Source organism: Podarcis tiliguerta (assembly GCF_965153285.1).
Source record: "Podarcis tiliguerta genome assembly, chromosome: 10".
Classification (NCBI taxonomy): domain Eukaryota; kingdom Metazoa; phylum Chordata; class Lepidosauria; order Squamata; family Lacertidae; genus Podarcis; species Podarcis tiliguerta.
In genome coordinates, this window is record NC_139543.1 from 45,377,611 (window position 1) to 45,394,965 (window position 17,355).

General features: G+C 41.0%; 1 protein-coding gene across 2 annotated transcripts in view; it reads left to right on the forward strand.

The window, feature by feature from the left end:
• The first annotated feature begins 54 nt into the window (after nucleotides 1-54).
• FAM227A (family with sequence similarity 227 member A) overlaps nucleotides 55-17,355 on the forward strand; it is a 22,698-nt gene continuing 5,397 nt past the window's right edge. Inside the window, exons 1-15 of one of the 2 annotated variants that reach the window (XM_083401167.1) lie at nucleotides 204-335; nucleotides 1,283-1,348; nucleotides 1,788-1,925; nucleotides 3,852-3,937; nucleotides 4,478-4,547; nucleotides 5,959-6,023; nucleotides 6,534-6,680; nucleotides 8,382-8,483; nucleotides 9,752-9,856; nucleotides 10,397-10,520; nucleotides 11,820-11,927; nucleotides 12,558-12,628; nucleotides 13,139-13,211; nucleotides 14,208-14,326; nucleotides 16,153-16,309. In XM_083401167.1, coding sequence (XP_083257293.1) covers nucleotides 1,805-1,925; nucleotides 3,852-3,937; nucleotides 4,478-4,547; nucleotides 5,959-6,023; nucleotides 6,534-6,680; nucleotides 8,382-8,483; nucleotides 9,752-9,856; nucleotides 10,397-10,520; nucleotides 11,820-11,927; nucleotides 12,558-12,628; nucleotides 13,139-13,211; nucleotides 14,208-14,326; nucleotides 16,153-16,309 — 1,348 coding nt within the window. In that variant the 5' untranslated portion in view covers nucleotides 204-335; nucleotides 1,283-1,348; nucleotides 1,788-1,804. Of the gene's footprint in view, nucleotides 336-1,282; nucleotides 1,349-1,787; nucleotides 1,926-3,851; nucleotides 3,938-4,477; nucleotides 4,548-5,958; nucleotides 6,024-6,533; nucleotides 6,681-8,381; nucleotides 8,484-9,751; nucleotides 9,857-10,396; nucleotides 10,521-11,819; nucleotides 11,928-12,557; nucleotides 12,629-13,138; nucleotides 13,212-14,207; nucleotides 14,327-16,152; nucleotides 16,311-17,355 lie in introns of both variants that reach the window. The other variant, XM_083401166.1, reaches the window with a different exon arrangement.

Sequence of the window (17,355 nt, forward strand, 5' to 3'; positions counted from 1 at the left end):
GTTAACAGTGTTATCCCTCGGGAACAGAGCTCGTGAGCGAATTGCATCTCACACGCAGATTCGCCAGTCATAGTCGGCATCTAATGCTATCTTTTAGAGATGCATAAAGGGTCAAGAAATAAATGGTTTGCTCCGAGTAGTTGCCACGGTGACGGAAGAACGCTCAGGGAGGAGGACATAAAAGGGCCTATTGTGGGCGTGGTCGGCAGAGACTCCGGCGGGATTGGAGTGGTAAGGAGTGCTTCTCATATCGGCCCTATTAGGGTCCAGAAGAAACAAACAGGGTCCCACAGCTGTGTGGGCAAAGAGGTGCCTCTTCCTGCCCTTTCAGCCCGGTGCGTATGGGCGCCCTTGTTACTGCGATGCCATGTAACACCCGAATAAGTTGGGAACGTCGTTTTTTCAACGTCTTTTTTTCTGATGAGCCTCTATAAGCTTCCCAAAGGAAAGGCGGGGGAGATCATCATACATGGACTATTATTGTTCACTTTGTTGCTCTCATTTTGCTGGCATTTTCTTCACAGTCTTAATCTGGCGACCAGTCTGGGAGATCTGCATCGGCAAAGCCCTGCATGCCTGGTGGACAGTTCTTCCCTTAATTCAGCCTAGGCGGTATCAACACCCATGACTGTTAAAAGTAGTATTGTGCTTTAAATGCCTGGTGCAGATGTGGTGTAAACTGGTAGTTTTCTTATCGACAGTTTTATGTTGCTACTGATTAATTTTGAAATAGTTGTACATTTCCTTGTCGGAAAGGTTCTCCCAAGCCCTTGGTTATTTTGTCTGCCCCTTTCCCAGTTCTACATTGTTCTTTTTGAGATGGGGCAATCAATTTTATACCATGCATTAGCTGCAGCATTGGCATATATAGAAGGTCATTAAGGTATTTCAGTTTCATGTTTTAATTTCCTGGTGATCACCATCATGGAATTTACAGTTTGTTTTTCTAAGAGTGTGCAGAAGCGATTAAAACATAACAAACCTCTTCCTCCCACCCTATCCTGACCCATTTCACCTTTGGATAAACATGCACAGGATCGGGCTGCACATTGATATGCAAAGCACTCCAGTACTGGACACGTTTTCTTGGAAATAAAGTTGCCAAATTGTGTAGAGAATACACCTGTGCAATGTAATGATACTTTTAGGCTGATTAGAATTTGCACATTTTTACTCGGAAGGAAGTGTATATAATGTAGCCTCAGAATGCTAAAATACACATTTTTTTATATTTGAAAAAATTATAATCAAAGGTAATACAATTTTATGTGTCTCTTCACAGTTTGAATGAAAAAGTAACACTAGCAAGAAAACTAATGTGTGTGACAGAACAAGAAACAAAATTCTGGTAGCTTCATAAAATCCTGATACTTTGCTATCCCTCCGTGCAGTGGAGAACAATGCAGTTAATAGTTGTGATTTTCAGGCTTGAAATTTCTTCTGGGAATACCTAACTACAGCTAGAATTCCAAATTGCTGCCTCTGAGTTGGCAGCTGTAATTACTACAAATTAAGGAAGACAAATTAGAATAATTTTCCCCATGGGACCCTTTCTTACTAAGCTATATTTGGTGGAGGGGAGTGGGGCAGAAGTGTTATATTTATAAAGTAACCCTTTTGGTATCCACATGAGGAACCCTAAAATAGCACTCTAGGTTAAACCAGCTCAAGCCAATAATTGGAAAAGTTAATTTAAGTGTGATCATGCTTTGGGAACAAAATAGCAAGCAAGTTTGTGGGGAAATGTGTGTTTAATATAAATGTGTTGTCTCCACTTTATTTTTTAGGATTTAGTAATTTCAAGATGCAATTTGTAACTATTAAATCATTTGTGAGCCCTTTAAAGGGATTCTTGATATTTCCATCAGCAACCCAAGAAAAAAAAAGAGACGCCGTCACTTGCACATTAGATGACAAACCACGATGTATCCTTTGTTCCTATAGTTAACAATGTATGTGTAAATAAATACATAGCTTGTATCATATATATCTGTTTTACTTTTGCTTTAAAGTGTTTGGGTAATACTTATTTGGTACTTGAACCTCATTTTTTTGAGGTTTGGAGAAATCTTGAGTCATCATTGGGGTTGCCATATTTCAAAAAGTAAAATTCCTGACACCCACAAAGTTGTGGAACTGTTTTGGAGAACAAACCTACATTGTGGAGCTTTTTTGGGGAAACCTAAACCAAAAACAGTTATTTTAAGCTTTTTGAGCTGTTTCCATTGCTTTTTCCATCATGTTGGCATACATCTGGGTTTTCCCTGACATTCAACAAAATTCACCCCCGACGCCATTTTTACACCCTAAAAACCAGGACATGTCAGGAATTTTCCTGATGTATGACAAACTTGGTCATCATCCCCAAACCTAGATACTTTGTCATGAAAAAAAGAAATATAATTGCAATCAGTCTTACATGATAGTTGTGTGAGTTGAAATAAGGAAATACTATTATTTGCCTTGCATCTAGTGGGGCAGCAAGCAGCATGTGGTCAAAATCAGGCAGTCAGTTGAACACTTGTTGACTCAACATACACATAAAAAGGTAAAGGTAAAGGTACCCCTGCCCGTACGGGCCAGTCTTGACAGACTCTAGGGTTGTGCGCTCATCTCACTTTAAAGGCCAGGAGCCAGCGCTGTCCGAAGACACTTCCGGGTCACGTGGCCAGCGTGACAAGCTGCATCTGGCGAGCCAGCGTAGCACACAGAACGCCGTTTACCTTCCCGCTGGTAAGCGGTCCCTATTTATCTACTTGCACCCGGGGGTGCTTTCGAACTGCTAGGTTGGCAGGCGCTGGGACCGAACGACGGGAGCGCACCCAGCCGCAGGGATTCGAACCACCAACCATGCGATCGGCAGGTCCTAGGCGCTGAGGTTTTACCCACAGCGCCACCTGCGTCCCGCCAACATACACATAACACATTGCTAAAAAAATTGGGCTCCTCCTTCACACTCTGCCGAGCAGTAGCAACATTCCTTTAGAAGACATCTGAAGGTAGCCCTGTATAGGGAAGTTTATTAATGTTTCATGTTTTGTTATGTTTTTATATATGCTGGAAGCCCCAAGAGTGGCTGGTTTGTGGGGGGGCTAGATTCCCCTAAATTCCGGTGTGCCAGTTCTTCCCAATAATTCCTGGATGTAGTAAAAGTCAGAATTAATCAAGATTTGATTAAATTTTGCCAAACATAGAAATCTCCTGGATTTAGCTATGCTAAGGAGCCAAGCCAGCTTTGCAGAGCTAGCTAGATGGGCCATTAGCAGAGGACACAGACCAGTCATGGACCATCAAGGAAACCATCAGAGGTCAAGACTGCCAGGCAAGGAGGAGTGGGTATTCTTTGTTGAGTGCTAGTGGGCTAGAATTAGGGTTTCAACTTTGAATAATTTAGACTGTGGGGAGGTCCTTTGAGTCAATTAGCAGCAAGAAGGAGAAGGAGGGGCAGAACTCCATGTGAGTTGGGGATAACAAGCTGGAACTAAGAATCACAGAAGGTGGCTGTCCTTTGAAAACAATGCTGCACTTAAGGGGGAAGTCAGACCCTCATAGGATGTGAATGCCTTGCAATCGCTCCATCTAGGTCCAGGTTGTATATGTGTAATAAAACCATATATCATAAAGACACCACAGTCTCTCTTGTGCCTCAAAAGGTAATACAGACCCTAGTAAGCATGTCTGCAACCCCTGGAATTTCATACCATTCAGGGAGATCGGGGTGGTGTGTAGCAGTTTATAAAATAAATATAGCATTTAAGTGATGGCAATAGGAGGTTTAACAAAAAGGAGGAGGAAGAATTTTGCATATGCTTTGAAGGTTTTCAAAATATTCCTTAACAAATATCTGGTAGTGTACGTCATTGGCAGCATAGGACAAGTGAACCAGAAAATTTCTCACTTAGAACTGGGTCTGAAAAGATATGACAGTAGTGAAGGAGTGAGTAAAGAAATCTTATCAGCACTTTATACAAGGAATCGCACTGTGTTTTTCTGATGCTACTTCTAAATAATAGATGCTTGGTCAAAGTATATTTCTTAGCCTTTTTGATGACAAACTGAAAATCAGTTGCTGCTGCTGTTGTTTTTTTAAGCGGAGGTGAAGTCCTAGATCAGCACTAATATAACTGTGTTGAACCAGAGAATAGGAGACATCAGGTACAATGATGCTATCGCACCAGCTAGGTCTAAATGTTGCAAGTTTTTGAATCCCCATATTTTTCATGCACATATATTCATTGACAAGATCTTCTAGTTGTCAAATATTTTATTTTACTCACATTTCTAATCCTAATTTCAAATACATTTCTTAGGTTCCTGAAGAATGTTCAGGTTTTAACTGAAACTCAGTGTTAAAAGAATTACAAGATAGTGAGGGAATTAATAATGCCTCTCTTACTGAATACAAAGAAGGTAAATTCCAGGACCTTGTAGGAAGTTAGTGCCTAACCACCCTTTTCCATTATTTTTCTCATTGAAGGTGATTGGGGAAATGGGGCTCAAGAGACGCAAGACATCCAGAAAAGTATCGAGATCAGTTAGGGCAAAAGGTATGCATTAATACTACCAAATCTGAAATGGAGGCTCTAACCCCTTAAAAATGATGTTATTGTTAGAACATATTTATTCAAGTAAATTTGTATTTTGTCCTGTAGTTCAGACATGCCAAACCATGATTTGTGCTAACTGCGGTTAGAACTCTTGGCAATAAATCACCGTCCGCCAAGTTGTTGCGTGGATAAATAGGGACCTCCCATAATCTCTGCCCTAAGGAAGGATTAGAGAGGGAGATAAATATTACCATTTTGTCTTACTCTTTCTCCAAGGCACTGAGGTTGGAATACATGGCTATTCGGCTCTCTTTTTGTGTCCCAAAATACTGAACAACTTGGGAGTGTGAGAAGAATCTGGTTACAGAGGAAAAAATTATCAGTGAATTTGTAAAGGGTTTTCCCCCCTGATGTCCAGGGACAGACATGGATAAGATTTAGTAATAACAAAAACAGGTCATGAGATGTCATGAGTCGCAACAATTAGGTTTCCCAGTGCAGAGTTGCAGTAGAATCAGTTGAGCATTTTAGCTAGTCAAAGCACATTTAAGAAAGTAACTGTGTTCCTGGCATGGACTGAGCTTAGATATATTGGAAAATACAAAAGAAGGTGCTGAATTTAATTAGGGAAGAGGATGCTTACTGGAGGGAAGCTATTACTTGCAGAGGATAATTTATGGTCAAATCAGGGCTTTGAACTAGGCACTGGGGATTTCATTAAGCAAATACAAGCATAATACTGGTCACTGCAGGGAAATTCCCCTTTATGGTAGGCCACTTGGAGAACTTCGGTGGGAAGCTTTGGGAACCCCCCTCAATAAATGATAATTAATTCAATTTGAGTTTGCTCTGATTACTTATGTTAGTGTTATGCTCTTTGCTCAGAGCAAAACCCTAGCGAATATACTTAGTCTCAAGGCCTGTTTAGAGTTCCAGTTTAACCAAGCATTGGTTCAGCATGCTGCCCACTATACCACTCTGGCTCCTGGTCATCTGTATGGGCTCACTTCATTCGGGGGTGGCCACAGTACCCAGACAAACCACTGACAAATAACAAACCTCCCTTTGCTTGGAATCCATTTGCTACCTACTATAGTACCATTGGCCGGCTCCCTCGACTAATAAAGCGGGATGAGTGCCACAACCCCAGAGTCGGTCACAACTGGACCTAATGGTCAGGGGTCCCTTTACCTTTTATAGTACCATTAAAAACTGGCACAGGCATGTGGTGGAGTGCAGTGGAAAGGGGAAAATATGCTACTTCATTTTTCTGGTGGAGCAAAACTATTTGCAAACCACAGCCCCAAATCCAGTGCTCTTATTTAACCAATTCATGCAAAAAGGTTGTCCATTTCGTCCTAAAATGCTCTTCAGATGCTAAGGGTGGCCATTTTTTTTCCTTATGCTGTAGAGAGAGACCAGAAGGTGACACAGAAGTTTGGGAAGCATGCTACAGAGAAAATAGCTCAGAAAAAGGTATGGTGGCATGTGAGGGATCAGGAGTCATTGATTCCTGTGCATATTAGAAAGATGCAGAATCCTAGATGCTCAGGAAGTATGAGATGAATTGTGACACAAGTGCCTAGGAAGGTCTCATGATGAATCAGATAGTTGGTCTTTTTAATCCATTATACACTCCTATAATAATGGTTTCATTTATATAACACTAGTCGTTAGTATTTGTACAGTACAGTGCTTTTGAATGTTCAAAGGTTTTTTTCCACATCCTTTTACTCGCCACAGTCCTGAAAACAAGCTAAGATATTATTAGTACCTAATTCTAGAGGGGGAGCTAAGGCTGAATCTGGCACTAGATTTGTTAATAGTTAACCATTGCTGTATATGAAGGTGATTTTTGTCAGGACTCTGGTGAGTCCCAGAAACAGTGGAATGTCAACAGACTGTCCTTAGAGTGCTCACTGGGTTGAATTGTGGGCTGAGTGTCTTCTTGATTTCTCATGTATTAATTGTTTTTTTAACCCCTAGATGGTAACAGAAAAGGATAAACTTGTGGAATTATATCAATACCCAGGATACTGTAAGGAGAAACCTACACCATTGCCAAATGGAGTAGAGCTGAGTGAAATTTTGGAGAAGGTGATTCGTGCCCAGGGTAAAACACCAGTTGGTAAGGTACGCGGCATATCTCAAACATTCAGAAGTTGATAGCAGGCTGGATGAGGGAGGTAGTAGGGGTGAATTGATAATGTAGGGCCATACATGCTTTTTTGATGTGTATTTACGCAAGATAGTATAGCTGGAGCAATGTCAGCACCAGGCACCTTCAGGCAGTTGCTAGGGCCACAGCATCCTGGCAGGGGTCACATCTGATGACTTCCCTCGCCCTCCCCTTTGTTGGTTTTCCTGGTCTATCACTCTGAACAGCCCCAGGTGGCTCAACCTAGTATCACCCTTGCGGCATTGTGGGCAGTTAAAACTGTGGTTAGACCCAGTTGCTTATGACCGCTTGGAATGCTGTGACTGTGGCTTGGTAAGTTAGGGCCACTAACAGAGGACAGAGCTCACTAAAGGACACTTTAACCAGGGCTCCCTTAAACCTGGAGTTGACCCAAGTGTATAATCTGGTACAGGAGTAATGATCTTGCTATAATAGCCATGGTTAATTGGCCTGAGAATGAGCATTGTTCCTGCCTTCTTCCTTCCATTCTTCATTCTCTCTCAAGGCAGAGTTGAAACATCCAGTGTTTCTTATACCTCATTTCCCCATTATATCTCAACTGGAAAACTCTGGTTAATCTTGGACAACAAACCAGGATGTGAAACGTCTAGACCAGAGCTTTCCAAACTGTGAGTCGCAACACATTTGTGTGTCGAGTGCAGTGTGTTGGTGTGTCACGCGAACACTTCCTGCGCCCCTCCCAGGGCTGGAGAGGGGTTAGTTTAACCTCTGGTTTGCTAGTAAAACTGAATTACTGTGTCATGAAATGATGCATGTCCCAAAAGTGTGTCACCAACATGAAAAGTTTGGAAAGCTCTGTTCTAGACCATCAGGAGCACTGCTAGGCCTTTGAAAGACTTGGGGCACAGCCAATCACACATATTTGCATAAAATTTGCATGTACTGATACTCATTATGGATTCGTATTAGAGCTGACCTTCAGCAGGAAAGCCACCCTGTAAGCAAAGTAACAATTTAAAAAAAGGGGGGGGGGGAGAGAAGATACAGGAGAGCCAGAATCCAGTACAAAAAATCAAAGGTTCAGGCTCCTTAGACCATGCTCCTTAGACCATGAAGAGTCTTTTGGTACCTTAAAGCTTAACAGATTTATTATAGCATAAGCTTTCATGGACTGGAATTCAGTTCATCAGATGCATGAAATTTAATCCTAAATTGGCAGGCATACATACACACCATGTGGGTTTTCCAGACAGGAGTTAAATAATGTAAATGTGTCATTGAGATGTTGCAAACAGATTGTTGGCAACAGCTTTTTTTAAAAAAAAAACTTACTGGATTTTCTATAGAAAGCGTAAATTTGGATTAAATTGGGAACAGGGGTAGACCTGCCTTTTGATGACTATGAATTATGTGGGCATTACAAAAAAAAGCTTGCAAGGATGAGGAGCACTCATCCCATAATAAACACTAGTTTGGATGTACCAATAGTATGGAGCCAGGACTGAAGAGGAGTGAGGTCAAAGGAAATGAAAATGGAAAAGTAAGCAACAGTAATAATTACACAAAAGCAAAAGAGTTACAATTAACAAGGCCATGGTGATACATTTATTGTTCAGCTAATTAATATATGCAGTATGATCAAAATCCATAATCTTGATTTAAGACCATTATATTCCTGTTTAATTTCTTTAAAGACCCGCTGGGCTTCAAAGATGCTGCAAAAGTTTCTCGATGCGCCATGTATCCAAGCTATTTTGCTGGACAGTTTCTGGTGGCAGTTTCTGCACTTGTATCATGTAAGAATAAAGGCTGAATATTGGGGGCTTGGAAGATATTTTCCCTCCTGATTTCTCGTTTCTGATTTGCAGGTGCTCAGTTTCTTTAGCGACAGTGCATTTCTCTTTTAATGCTAGTCCCAGTGCCAGCCCAACAGTTGCAAATGAACATTCCAGATTTTTTTTATTGCATTGCAGAGGCACAAAAAACCTGTAACTTCTGCTTTGGACCTGCTTGCTAGCCTCACTTTCCGTGCCACACAGGGATGGCCTACCCGTTAAGTCATTAAATAAGAACTGACTGTCTTGCATCATCTTTCAGGGATGCTTTAGACATCCTCTTTATTGTGCATTCCTGATGTTTTGTGTCGGGGCAGTTATACACAGTCCTGCTTTCAATGCAGTTTGTGCCTGGATAAGTTTCAGGGAAGACATACTGTTTCCAGTCAGTGCATGTCTCATAACTTCCTGCTGAAATCCTGTAACTTTTCTAGTCTGTTTTGTTTTGTTTTGTTTTTTGGTCCTGCTTTTGTTGCACTTCAGTGCAAGAACGCCCTTCAAGATGGCCATCATGCAATAGCATTGGAGATGCATTGGCAAACAGCTAATAAAGCAGACTGGTGTGTAGATGATCCAGTATAAATCCATCACTAATGCACAAATGCATTGAATCAATGGCATTTTGCAGAATACACCAGCCTACCCACCCACACAAACCAGTCTGGAGGGAGGGGCCCTTACATTTAGACAACTGCCACATAGCATCCTTCGGTCCAATGCCTGTCCTGCTTTTCTTCGTTATGTAGCCAGTTCTTTCTTGTAAGTTATTTATCATTTTTTATAATAGTATTATTTATAATCACAGGAATTCACAAAGCAGCCAACAAATAAAAATTAAAAAATCACAATGAAAGCTTTAAAACATTAGCAAAGGAAACAGTTTAACACAGAAACCAGTATAATAGCATTATCAAATCATGATAAAAGCTAATGCTTTTAGAGTTGATGTTTCGCTTATCAGAGATACCTTGGTCTCAGACAAATTAACACTATATGTCTGCAGTAGCCCTTAGTATTGTGCCCAATATCAAATCAGAAGCCAGTTCACTACTGTGAACTCCAGCTAATGGTCTGGCAGCTGTATTTTGAACCAGGTGAAGTTTCTGTATGCTTTTCAAAGGCAGTCTCATGTATAAGTAGCTTTCATTTCACTGTGTGTATGCTTGTAGTTTATCCTACTTTTCTGAAGCCTCATTGCAAACGCCTCACCTTTATTTCTTTCCCAATAGCCAAATCAAGAGATTCAGGGACGTTTGTTCGAACGCATTTCAGAAAATTATTCTCGCATTCTGTTGGGCTGTCACAAGGTTGCCAATCAGGAACACATCCTTACAGTAAGTATGAAAAAAATCAATAAAGAGATAACAGGTTTCAAGCAGGGAAACTCCCATTTGTGCCAATGAGAGATATTTTCCGAATACTAATTTTCACCCTGATACTGCTTACTGTTATTGTGCTGGGAAGGCTTAACCTTCCCCTATCCTTGTACAGTGGTACCTCGGGTTACAAACACCTCAGGTTACAAACACTTCAGGTTACAAACTCCGCTAACTTGGAATTAGTACCTCGGGTTAAGAACTTTGCCCCAGGATGAGAACAGAAATTGTGCTCCCGCGGTGTGGCGGCAGCAGGAGACCCCATTAGCTTAAGTGGTACCTCAGGTTAAGAACGGTTTCAGGTTAAGAACAGACCTCTGGAACGCATTAAGTTCGTAACCAGAGGTACCACTGTACTGTGGTGACAGTGACAACCACTCACCTGACCTGGTATTTAGCATTTCAAAACCCACAGCATGATTGTGGATCACATGTTAACAGTTAACAGTTGCAGTTAACCAATTCATTTGAGCTTTGATTTTCCCTGCCTTGATTTAGCTTTTCCCTTCACTGCTGAGTCAAGCTGTGTACACCTGCTTCTGCTACTGTTTCTCAAGGTCCTGGTTCAATACACATGAATTCAAGGCTGGGCTCTGTGATATATTCTCCGAGTGGCTGCGAGGTGAGATGGCCTGTTCTCCTTGCTTATGAAGGGAGCTGTATAGACTTTGATTGGAGATCCATGTTTCACACAATGCAGTAATGTTTATGGCAGTGCTTTTTTCTGAGGGGACACGGGGGTACGCATACCCCTAAACGTTTTATGAATCTTTGTACTTTTGTCCATTTACTGTATTTATTTCCCCCCGATTTGAACTATAAAATGGTGATTTTCTTGAGTCAAAATGAGAGTACCCCTAAACATTTTTTTAAGGAAAAAAGTACTGTTTTTAGCAATCCTTCAACATAACATAACCAGCAATTAGCTGCCACCCCCTTCCCCCCTTTGACTCACATTCAGTCAAGAAATGTGTCTCATCTTGAGATTTTTGAGCTGTCCTTAGGCTTCTTTCTCTTACCCTACAGTCGAATCCAAATAATCACTTGACTAGTTATAAGTTCCAGAGAAGAGCCATGTTAGTTTGCTGTAACAAAAGCACCTAGCAGTCCTGTAGTACCTTAAAAGAATTAACACATTTATTAAGGAATATACGTTTGTGGATAAGGATGTAGTTCATCAGATGATCAAAGTTTATGCCACAATAAACCAGTTAGTCTTTAAGGTGCTATAAAACTCTGTGTTGTTTAGGCTACTTATATGTGCCCAAGGGGGAATTTGCAGTTGTATTTGTTAAACAGCCGTTCTCCGTGCCACTTTGGAAATGGTTTTGGAAAGTGAGGCATTTTTCAGAAGCAGTTTGCAATATGGCATGAAGGCATTAAAAAGTGAAGAACCCATTGGGCATGCTTTAGTTCTTGGGTGGAGGCTGTCTTTTTCCAACATAAAACATAATCATACATAGTAAAGGTAAAGGGACCTCTGACTTAGGTCCAGTCATGATCGACTCTGGGGTTGCGGCGCTCATCTCGCTTTATTGGCCGAGGGAGCCGGTGTACAGCTTCCAGGTCATGTGGTCAGCATGACTAAGCCGCTTCTGGCGAACCAGAGCAGAGCACGGAAATGCGGTTTACCTTCCCATCGGAGCGGTACCTATTTATCTACTTGCACTTTGACGTGCTTTCAAACTGCTAGGTTGGCAGGAGCAGGGACTGAGCAACGGGAGCTCACCCTGTTGCGGGGATTCGAACCGCCAACCTTCTGATCAGCAAGTCCTAGGCTCTGTGGTTTAACCCACAGCGCCACCCGCGTCCCAGTCATACATAACACTGTCCAATAAGTTACGATTTACTGTGTATAGATGATAATAACGAGTGCATTCTTTTGCTTCTCACTATCTGTCCTCCCCCTCGCCCCATATAGGTAGCTTGAATGCACCAGGGAGTTATACTAAATGGGATTATTCCCAGTTGGAGCCAGAGCGATCCAGAAGAGAAGATTTGCTGTCTGGAAAAGGAAAATTAGGGACTGGTAAGTCAAGATGACCTATTTTGAGCAGGGCGGGCTGGAGGGCACAGGAGAAAAAGTTCCATTGTGTGCATGTAACTCTGCTACTTGAGTAGAGCTGTAGTATTGGATACAGCCCTGTGTAATCAACATGTCTGCTTCCAGGAGGTCTGATATAGTATATTTGTGGTGTAGGAGGATATTCAGTTCCAGGTACAATAGATCAGAGGACTGTCTTTCCTAGAGTTGGCATCCAGCTGTGAAGGGAGCACTGCCTTTATTCACTTCCCTGTTTTGATGGGATTTACCCCCTTGGATCAGCAAAATATTCAAGTGTTCATGATTGTTCAGCTCGTACCTGGCTAGTTTAGAACCATTTGGGGTCAGCTTCCATGTGAGCCTCATAACTGATGGTGTAGGAAGGAAGATGGCTATGTACTGCTAGAGTAGAGGATAGCCTTCCATAGGTAGAACCCTCATCATTTCAATAGGATTCTGAGAAATCGCCCAAAGGACCAAACTGCATATGTAAGAAGTATAAAGTATGCATTGTGGACAGTGTGTTCTGTGTCCCAGGCAGAGAGAAAATTCCCTATTTACCCAATCATAGGTAACAAGGAAATAATTTATAATAAGCAACTTTGATTTCCACAGGCTGTGATATTTCCTTTAGCCACTATGTGTTACCTGGTACTACACGGAAGCACCCATTGACACTCCGAAAGGTAATAGGTTATTTCATTTGCAAGCATCAGTATAGGGGCTGTTAATATGGGCAAAGTGTTCTAAAGATAGACGAAAGATTATACCAGAGCAGGTGGAGAATCAACTCATAGAATCATAGAACTGTACAGCTGGAAGTGACTACAAGGATCATCTAGTCCAACAGGAATCTTGCCCTACTTGGGGCTTGAACCCACGACCTTGAGATTAAGAGTCTGGTGCTCCTGTCGATCAAGGCATTTGCTCATATGACTTAAGGTCTATAAGCCCCATGGTACAATGATTTTAAGAAAATAGTACCAGTAACTCTTCCCAATGCTGTGTTGCATTTGGTAAATAAGAGTGAGCGCTGATCTATTAAAAAGAAATGAAAAATGCTACCTGAATAATGTCCCAATATTTAAAGTCCTTTCCTCTTTTATAAAATCTCCAAACTTACTCCTCCCCACCCAAATTTAATATGTAAAAACATAAATGTGGTATGAATTTTTTCTTCATCTCTTGTGATCTAGAAGCATACAGCCATTAAAAAAGTCAAGAAGTCTGTCTCCAGGAAAAAAATTCAAAAGCAGTTTCCTTTGGAAGGTAATACAGTGAAAAATTTGATAAATGTATGCAAGATCTGTTGTAAACATTAGAGTCCTCCATTGCGCTAACAGCATTGATGTGGCATGCTTTTTCCAAGTGAGTGTATGGAAGCGTGTGTTGTCATGACTCATAAGTAAGAGCTGTAGATGAATTACAGTGGTACCTCAGGTTACATATGCTTCAGGTTACAGACTCGGCGAGAAGCCAAGTTACAGGGAACCAGGCAGGGTGCCTTCTCGGTAGTGGCACCCGCCCTGTGGAACGCCCTCCCACCAGATGTCAAAGAGAAAAACAACTGCAGTGGTACCTTGGGTTAAGAACTTAATTCGTTCTGGAGGTCCGTTCTTAACCTGAAACTGTTCTTAACCTGAGGTACCACTTTAGCTGATGGGGCCTCCCACTGCTACTGCACCGCCGCTGCGCAATTTCTGTTCTCATCCTGAAGCAAAGTTCTTAACCCGAGGTACTATTTCTGGGTTAGCGGAGTCTGTAACCTGAAGTGACTGTAACCCAAGGTACCACTGTACCAGACTTTTAGAAGACATCTGAAGGCAGCCCTGTTTAGGGAAGTTTTTAATGTTTAATAGGTTATTGTATTTTAATATTCTGGTGGAAGCTGCCCATAGTGGCTGGGGAAACCCAGCCAGATGGGCGGGGTATAAATTATTATTATTATTATTATTATTATTATTATTATTATTATTAATCTCTCCTTTGGGTAAAGCATGGAATGTTCTCTCATTTCTTCATATATTAAGTGTATGGGATCCCAGTAAAACGAGGCTGCATTTTAAGCTGTATTTTAATCAACTGGTTTTTTAAAAATGTTTTTATTGTATTTTATATTTAGTGTTAGCCACCCTGAGCCCGGTTTTGGCCAGGGAGTGCGGGGGTATAAATAAAAAGTTGTTGTTGTTGTTAGTCATTCTTTTTAAATTAAGAGACAGCTTACATAACAACTGAGAAGCTTTTTCTCCCTCCCCCAACCCCTAGAAAAAATGAGTCTATATTTTCACTCGTTGAGGACTACAGAGGATGATGAGCAGCATTCATCACAGAAGCATCAACGCTCATCAAAAAAGAAACTGAAGATTGCTTTGCTTCCTCGAGAGGTAATGTAATTCATGTAGAGGGGACATTTTAAAATAGCACAATTACTTGAGGATAAGATAGTAACATATCCCTACGGCTTATACCGATGTCCTTTGAATTCAATACAAAAAAGAAAGTTTATTCAGCTAGGATAATAATAATAATAATAATAATAATAATAATAATAATTTTATTTATACCCTGCCCTCCCCGGTCAGGACCTGGCTCAGGGTGGCTAACATCAGAATATATAATACATTAAAAACATAGAATCAAACAATCAATTAAAATACAACTTAGAATCAAGCTAAGGTCAGAATAAAATCAGATGGCAACCCACGAATTATAACTATAAGGGTTGGGAACATTCAGTGCTTGCTAGGCCCAACTATTTGTGCTGGCCTTACTGGGTGGGACATTGGGAAGAGTTTCGGAGACCACTTACATGCAGGGTCTTATAAAAGGATCTTATAGAAGTAGAGGGGGTCAGACTGGGCCCTGACCAAAGGCATGGCAGAATAGCTCCATCTTACAGGCCCTGCGGAAAGATGTCAGATCCTGCAGGGCCCTGGTCTCTTGTGGCAGAGCATTCCACCAGGCTGGGGCCAGTGCCAAATAGGCCGTGGCTCTGGTCGAAGGCAGTCTAACCTCCTTAAGGCCTGGGACCTCCAAGGTGTTATTATTTACATAAGGTCCTCCGCGGGGCATACTAGGAGAGGCAGTCCCGTAAGTACGAGGGTCCTGGGCCGTATAGAGTTTTGAAGGTTAAAACCAGCACCTTAAAGGATACAAGCTTAATGAGGATGATTATTTTGAGAGACACAAAAATCAGGAGTGAAACAGAAAAGAAGCATCTTGAATGAGCAGTTATGTCAATCAGAGAGCAATCCCAGATTATCTGTGAGCTGATTCACACTTGAAAACTACCCACATGGAAGTATAAGGGGCCACAGCCAGGCTGACCACAAGGCATCACTCATGCAGAAAGACTGTGTAACCTCCAGAAGGGCGAGTTTAAAAATTGCTAATGGAACCACAGAAAACGTGAATCCATGCACATACATTCCATTCATGCAAAAAGCATCTGTGAGCCCTGCTCAACCATGAGACAACCCTTCCCGTTATTGAGGGGCTCACATTAGGATATTAAATATAGCAAGCTGTAAAGGTGAGGTTGCTGCATTATTGTGCCCATGAACAATCTGTAGGAAATCAAAGATCAGGGGTACAATAATGTATCTTCTAGATCTAGAAGAATGATGTATATTTGTAAAACAATTGGCATTCAAAAGATATTTCAAACCTTTCCCTTTGGTTTTTGTTGTGAAAACTGGATGCAACAATTCAAGGTTTCTGACCTGAAATGCAACATAAACGTAAAATTTTACTGCTTTTGATTTGTTACTTCTCCTGATAGGTTAAAAGAACAAATGCATCAAAGTATACTGAATTCTGTTGCACGTAAAGTGAAATAGAATGAATAGCTGCCAGCTATTACCAGATGTTGAATACTACATGCCTTTTGCCATCAAAGTTAACTGCTGCTGCAAAATTATTGGGTGTCAAATTATTGGATTCAAAATGATTGAATATCAAATGGTAGCTGGGGAATGTTTGGAGAATGTTCTCCATCAAAATTCAGGAAGACTTTGAGAAGCTATTTTTAATATTTTTATATTTGAGAAGCTAACAAGGTGTTAGCAGTGGTTGTTGCGGACAGTTTGAATGTATTATCAAAGTTCTGTGAGCATTTACTCTGGATGGAAACAATTACAGTTGTAAGGTGCTGCTACATCCACAAATCTGAGTGTGATAGAAGTAACCACTGTCCTCATTTATCTTCTAGTCACACCCAGCCAGTTCTGGTCCTGAGTACACCTGGCACCACCTGAATATCCATGGTCACTGCCCACTAATTCAGCACTTTCTTCAGAAGCGGAATGCTGTATCAAAGGCAGGATGTGACATATTTTTAAGCAGGAGGGCAATTTGCAAGCCAATACCATATCCTTATGAACTGTTCAAGGGAAATGAGGATGGGAAATTCTTTTATATAGCTACGTTTTTGTTCATGATTCACCAGTTCAGAATTACTTATGTACAGTGCATTATGCAGTATGTTGATCAGTTCATAGCTTATATTTAGGACATTAGACCATTAGGGTTGTTGTTTTTAAAAATGGCCACACTTAACAATTCAAACTAAGCCACATCAAAGAGTCCCAGGTATCAAGGGGTGTAAATATACAAAGTAATTTTTGACAATGTTCTGGGAACCATGCAGTTCCACTGAACCTCCGTCAGGAATTCTTGAGTGAGATGATCATGAAGGAAGACAAACTTGAATAGCAGTTTGCTCATTGTTCCTGATCTTTCTGTGAAATAATGCAGAACTGTAGCGAAGTACTGGATGTGCTCTCAGTATCTGATGGGTTAGGCCAGATAAGCCTAGCCGAAACCGTGTGCCCTAAATCAATTCTTAGATGCAGGGAAGCATCTGTCAATTTTGGTTCTCTCAGTTTCTCATTTTTCCAACATTAAATTCAGTTCCCAGCATTTCTGCAGGAATTTGTTATTTTAAAAAAAAAATCCTTATGAGAATTATTTGGCAATTTATTGTAAATTTGTCCTAATAAATACCTTTTCCATGTAATTTTGACTATTGTGCACATTTTTGCAAGCAATTTCTCCTAAAACATTTTTGTGTTATTTTCACTAATATGTTCATTTTATTGCACCTTTTGACCTAATATATGCATTTTCGTAAACAGGTGACTTGGTTGGAGAACTGCATTGTAAAATTGGATAAATGCTAATTCTGAAAGATGGCTGTGTTCTTGTTCTCATAGTGTTTAAAAAAGTGCAAATTTGATAAGAGTCACCTTTAAATGCAAACCTGAATCAAATTTCTCTCCTATTCCTCCTTGGGAGACAGTTCAGTATAGAAAGGGTTCCCTGAAAGTAGGATGTTTTAAAAACACGTTGTTGTTGTTAGTGGTGGTAGTAGCAGCAGTAGTAGTAGTAGTAATAGTTTTTCCCAGTCTGGGAA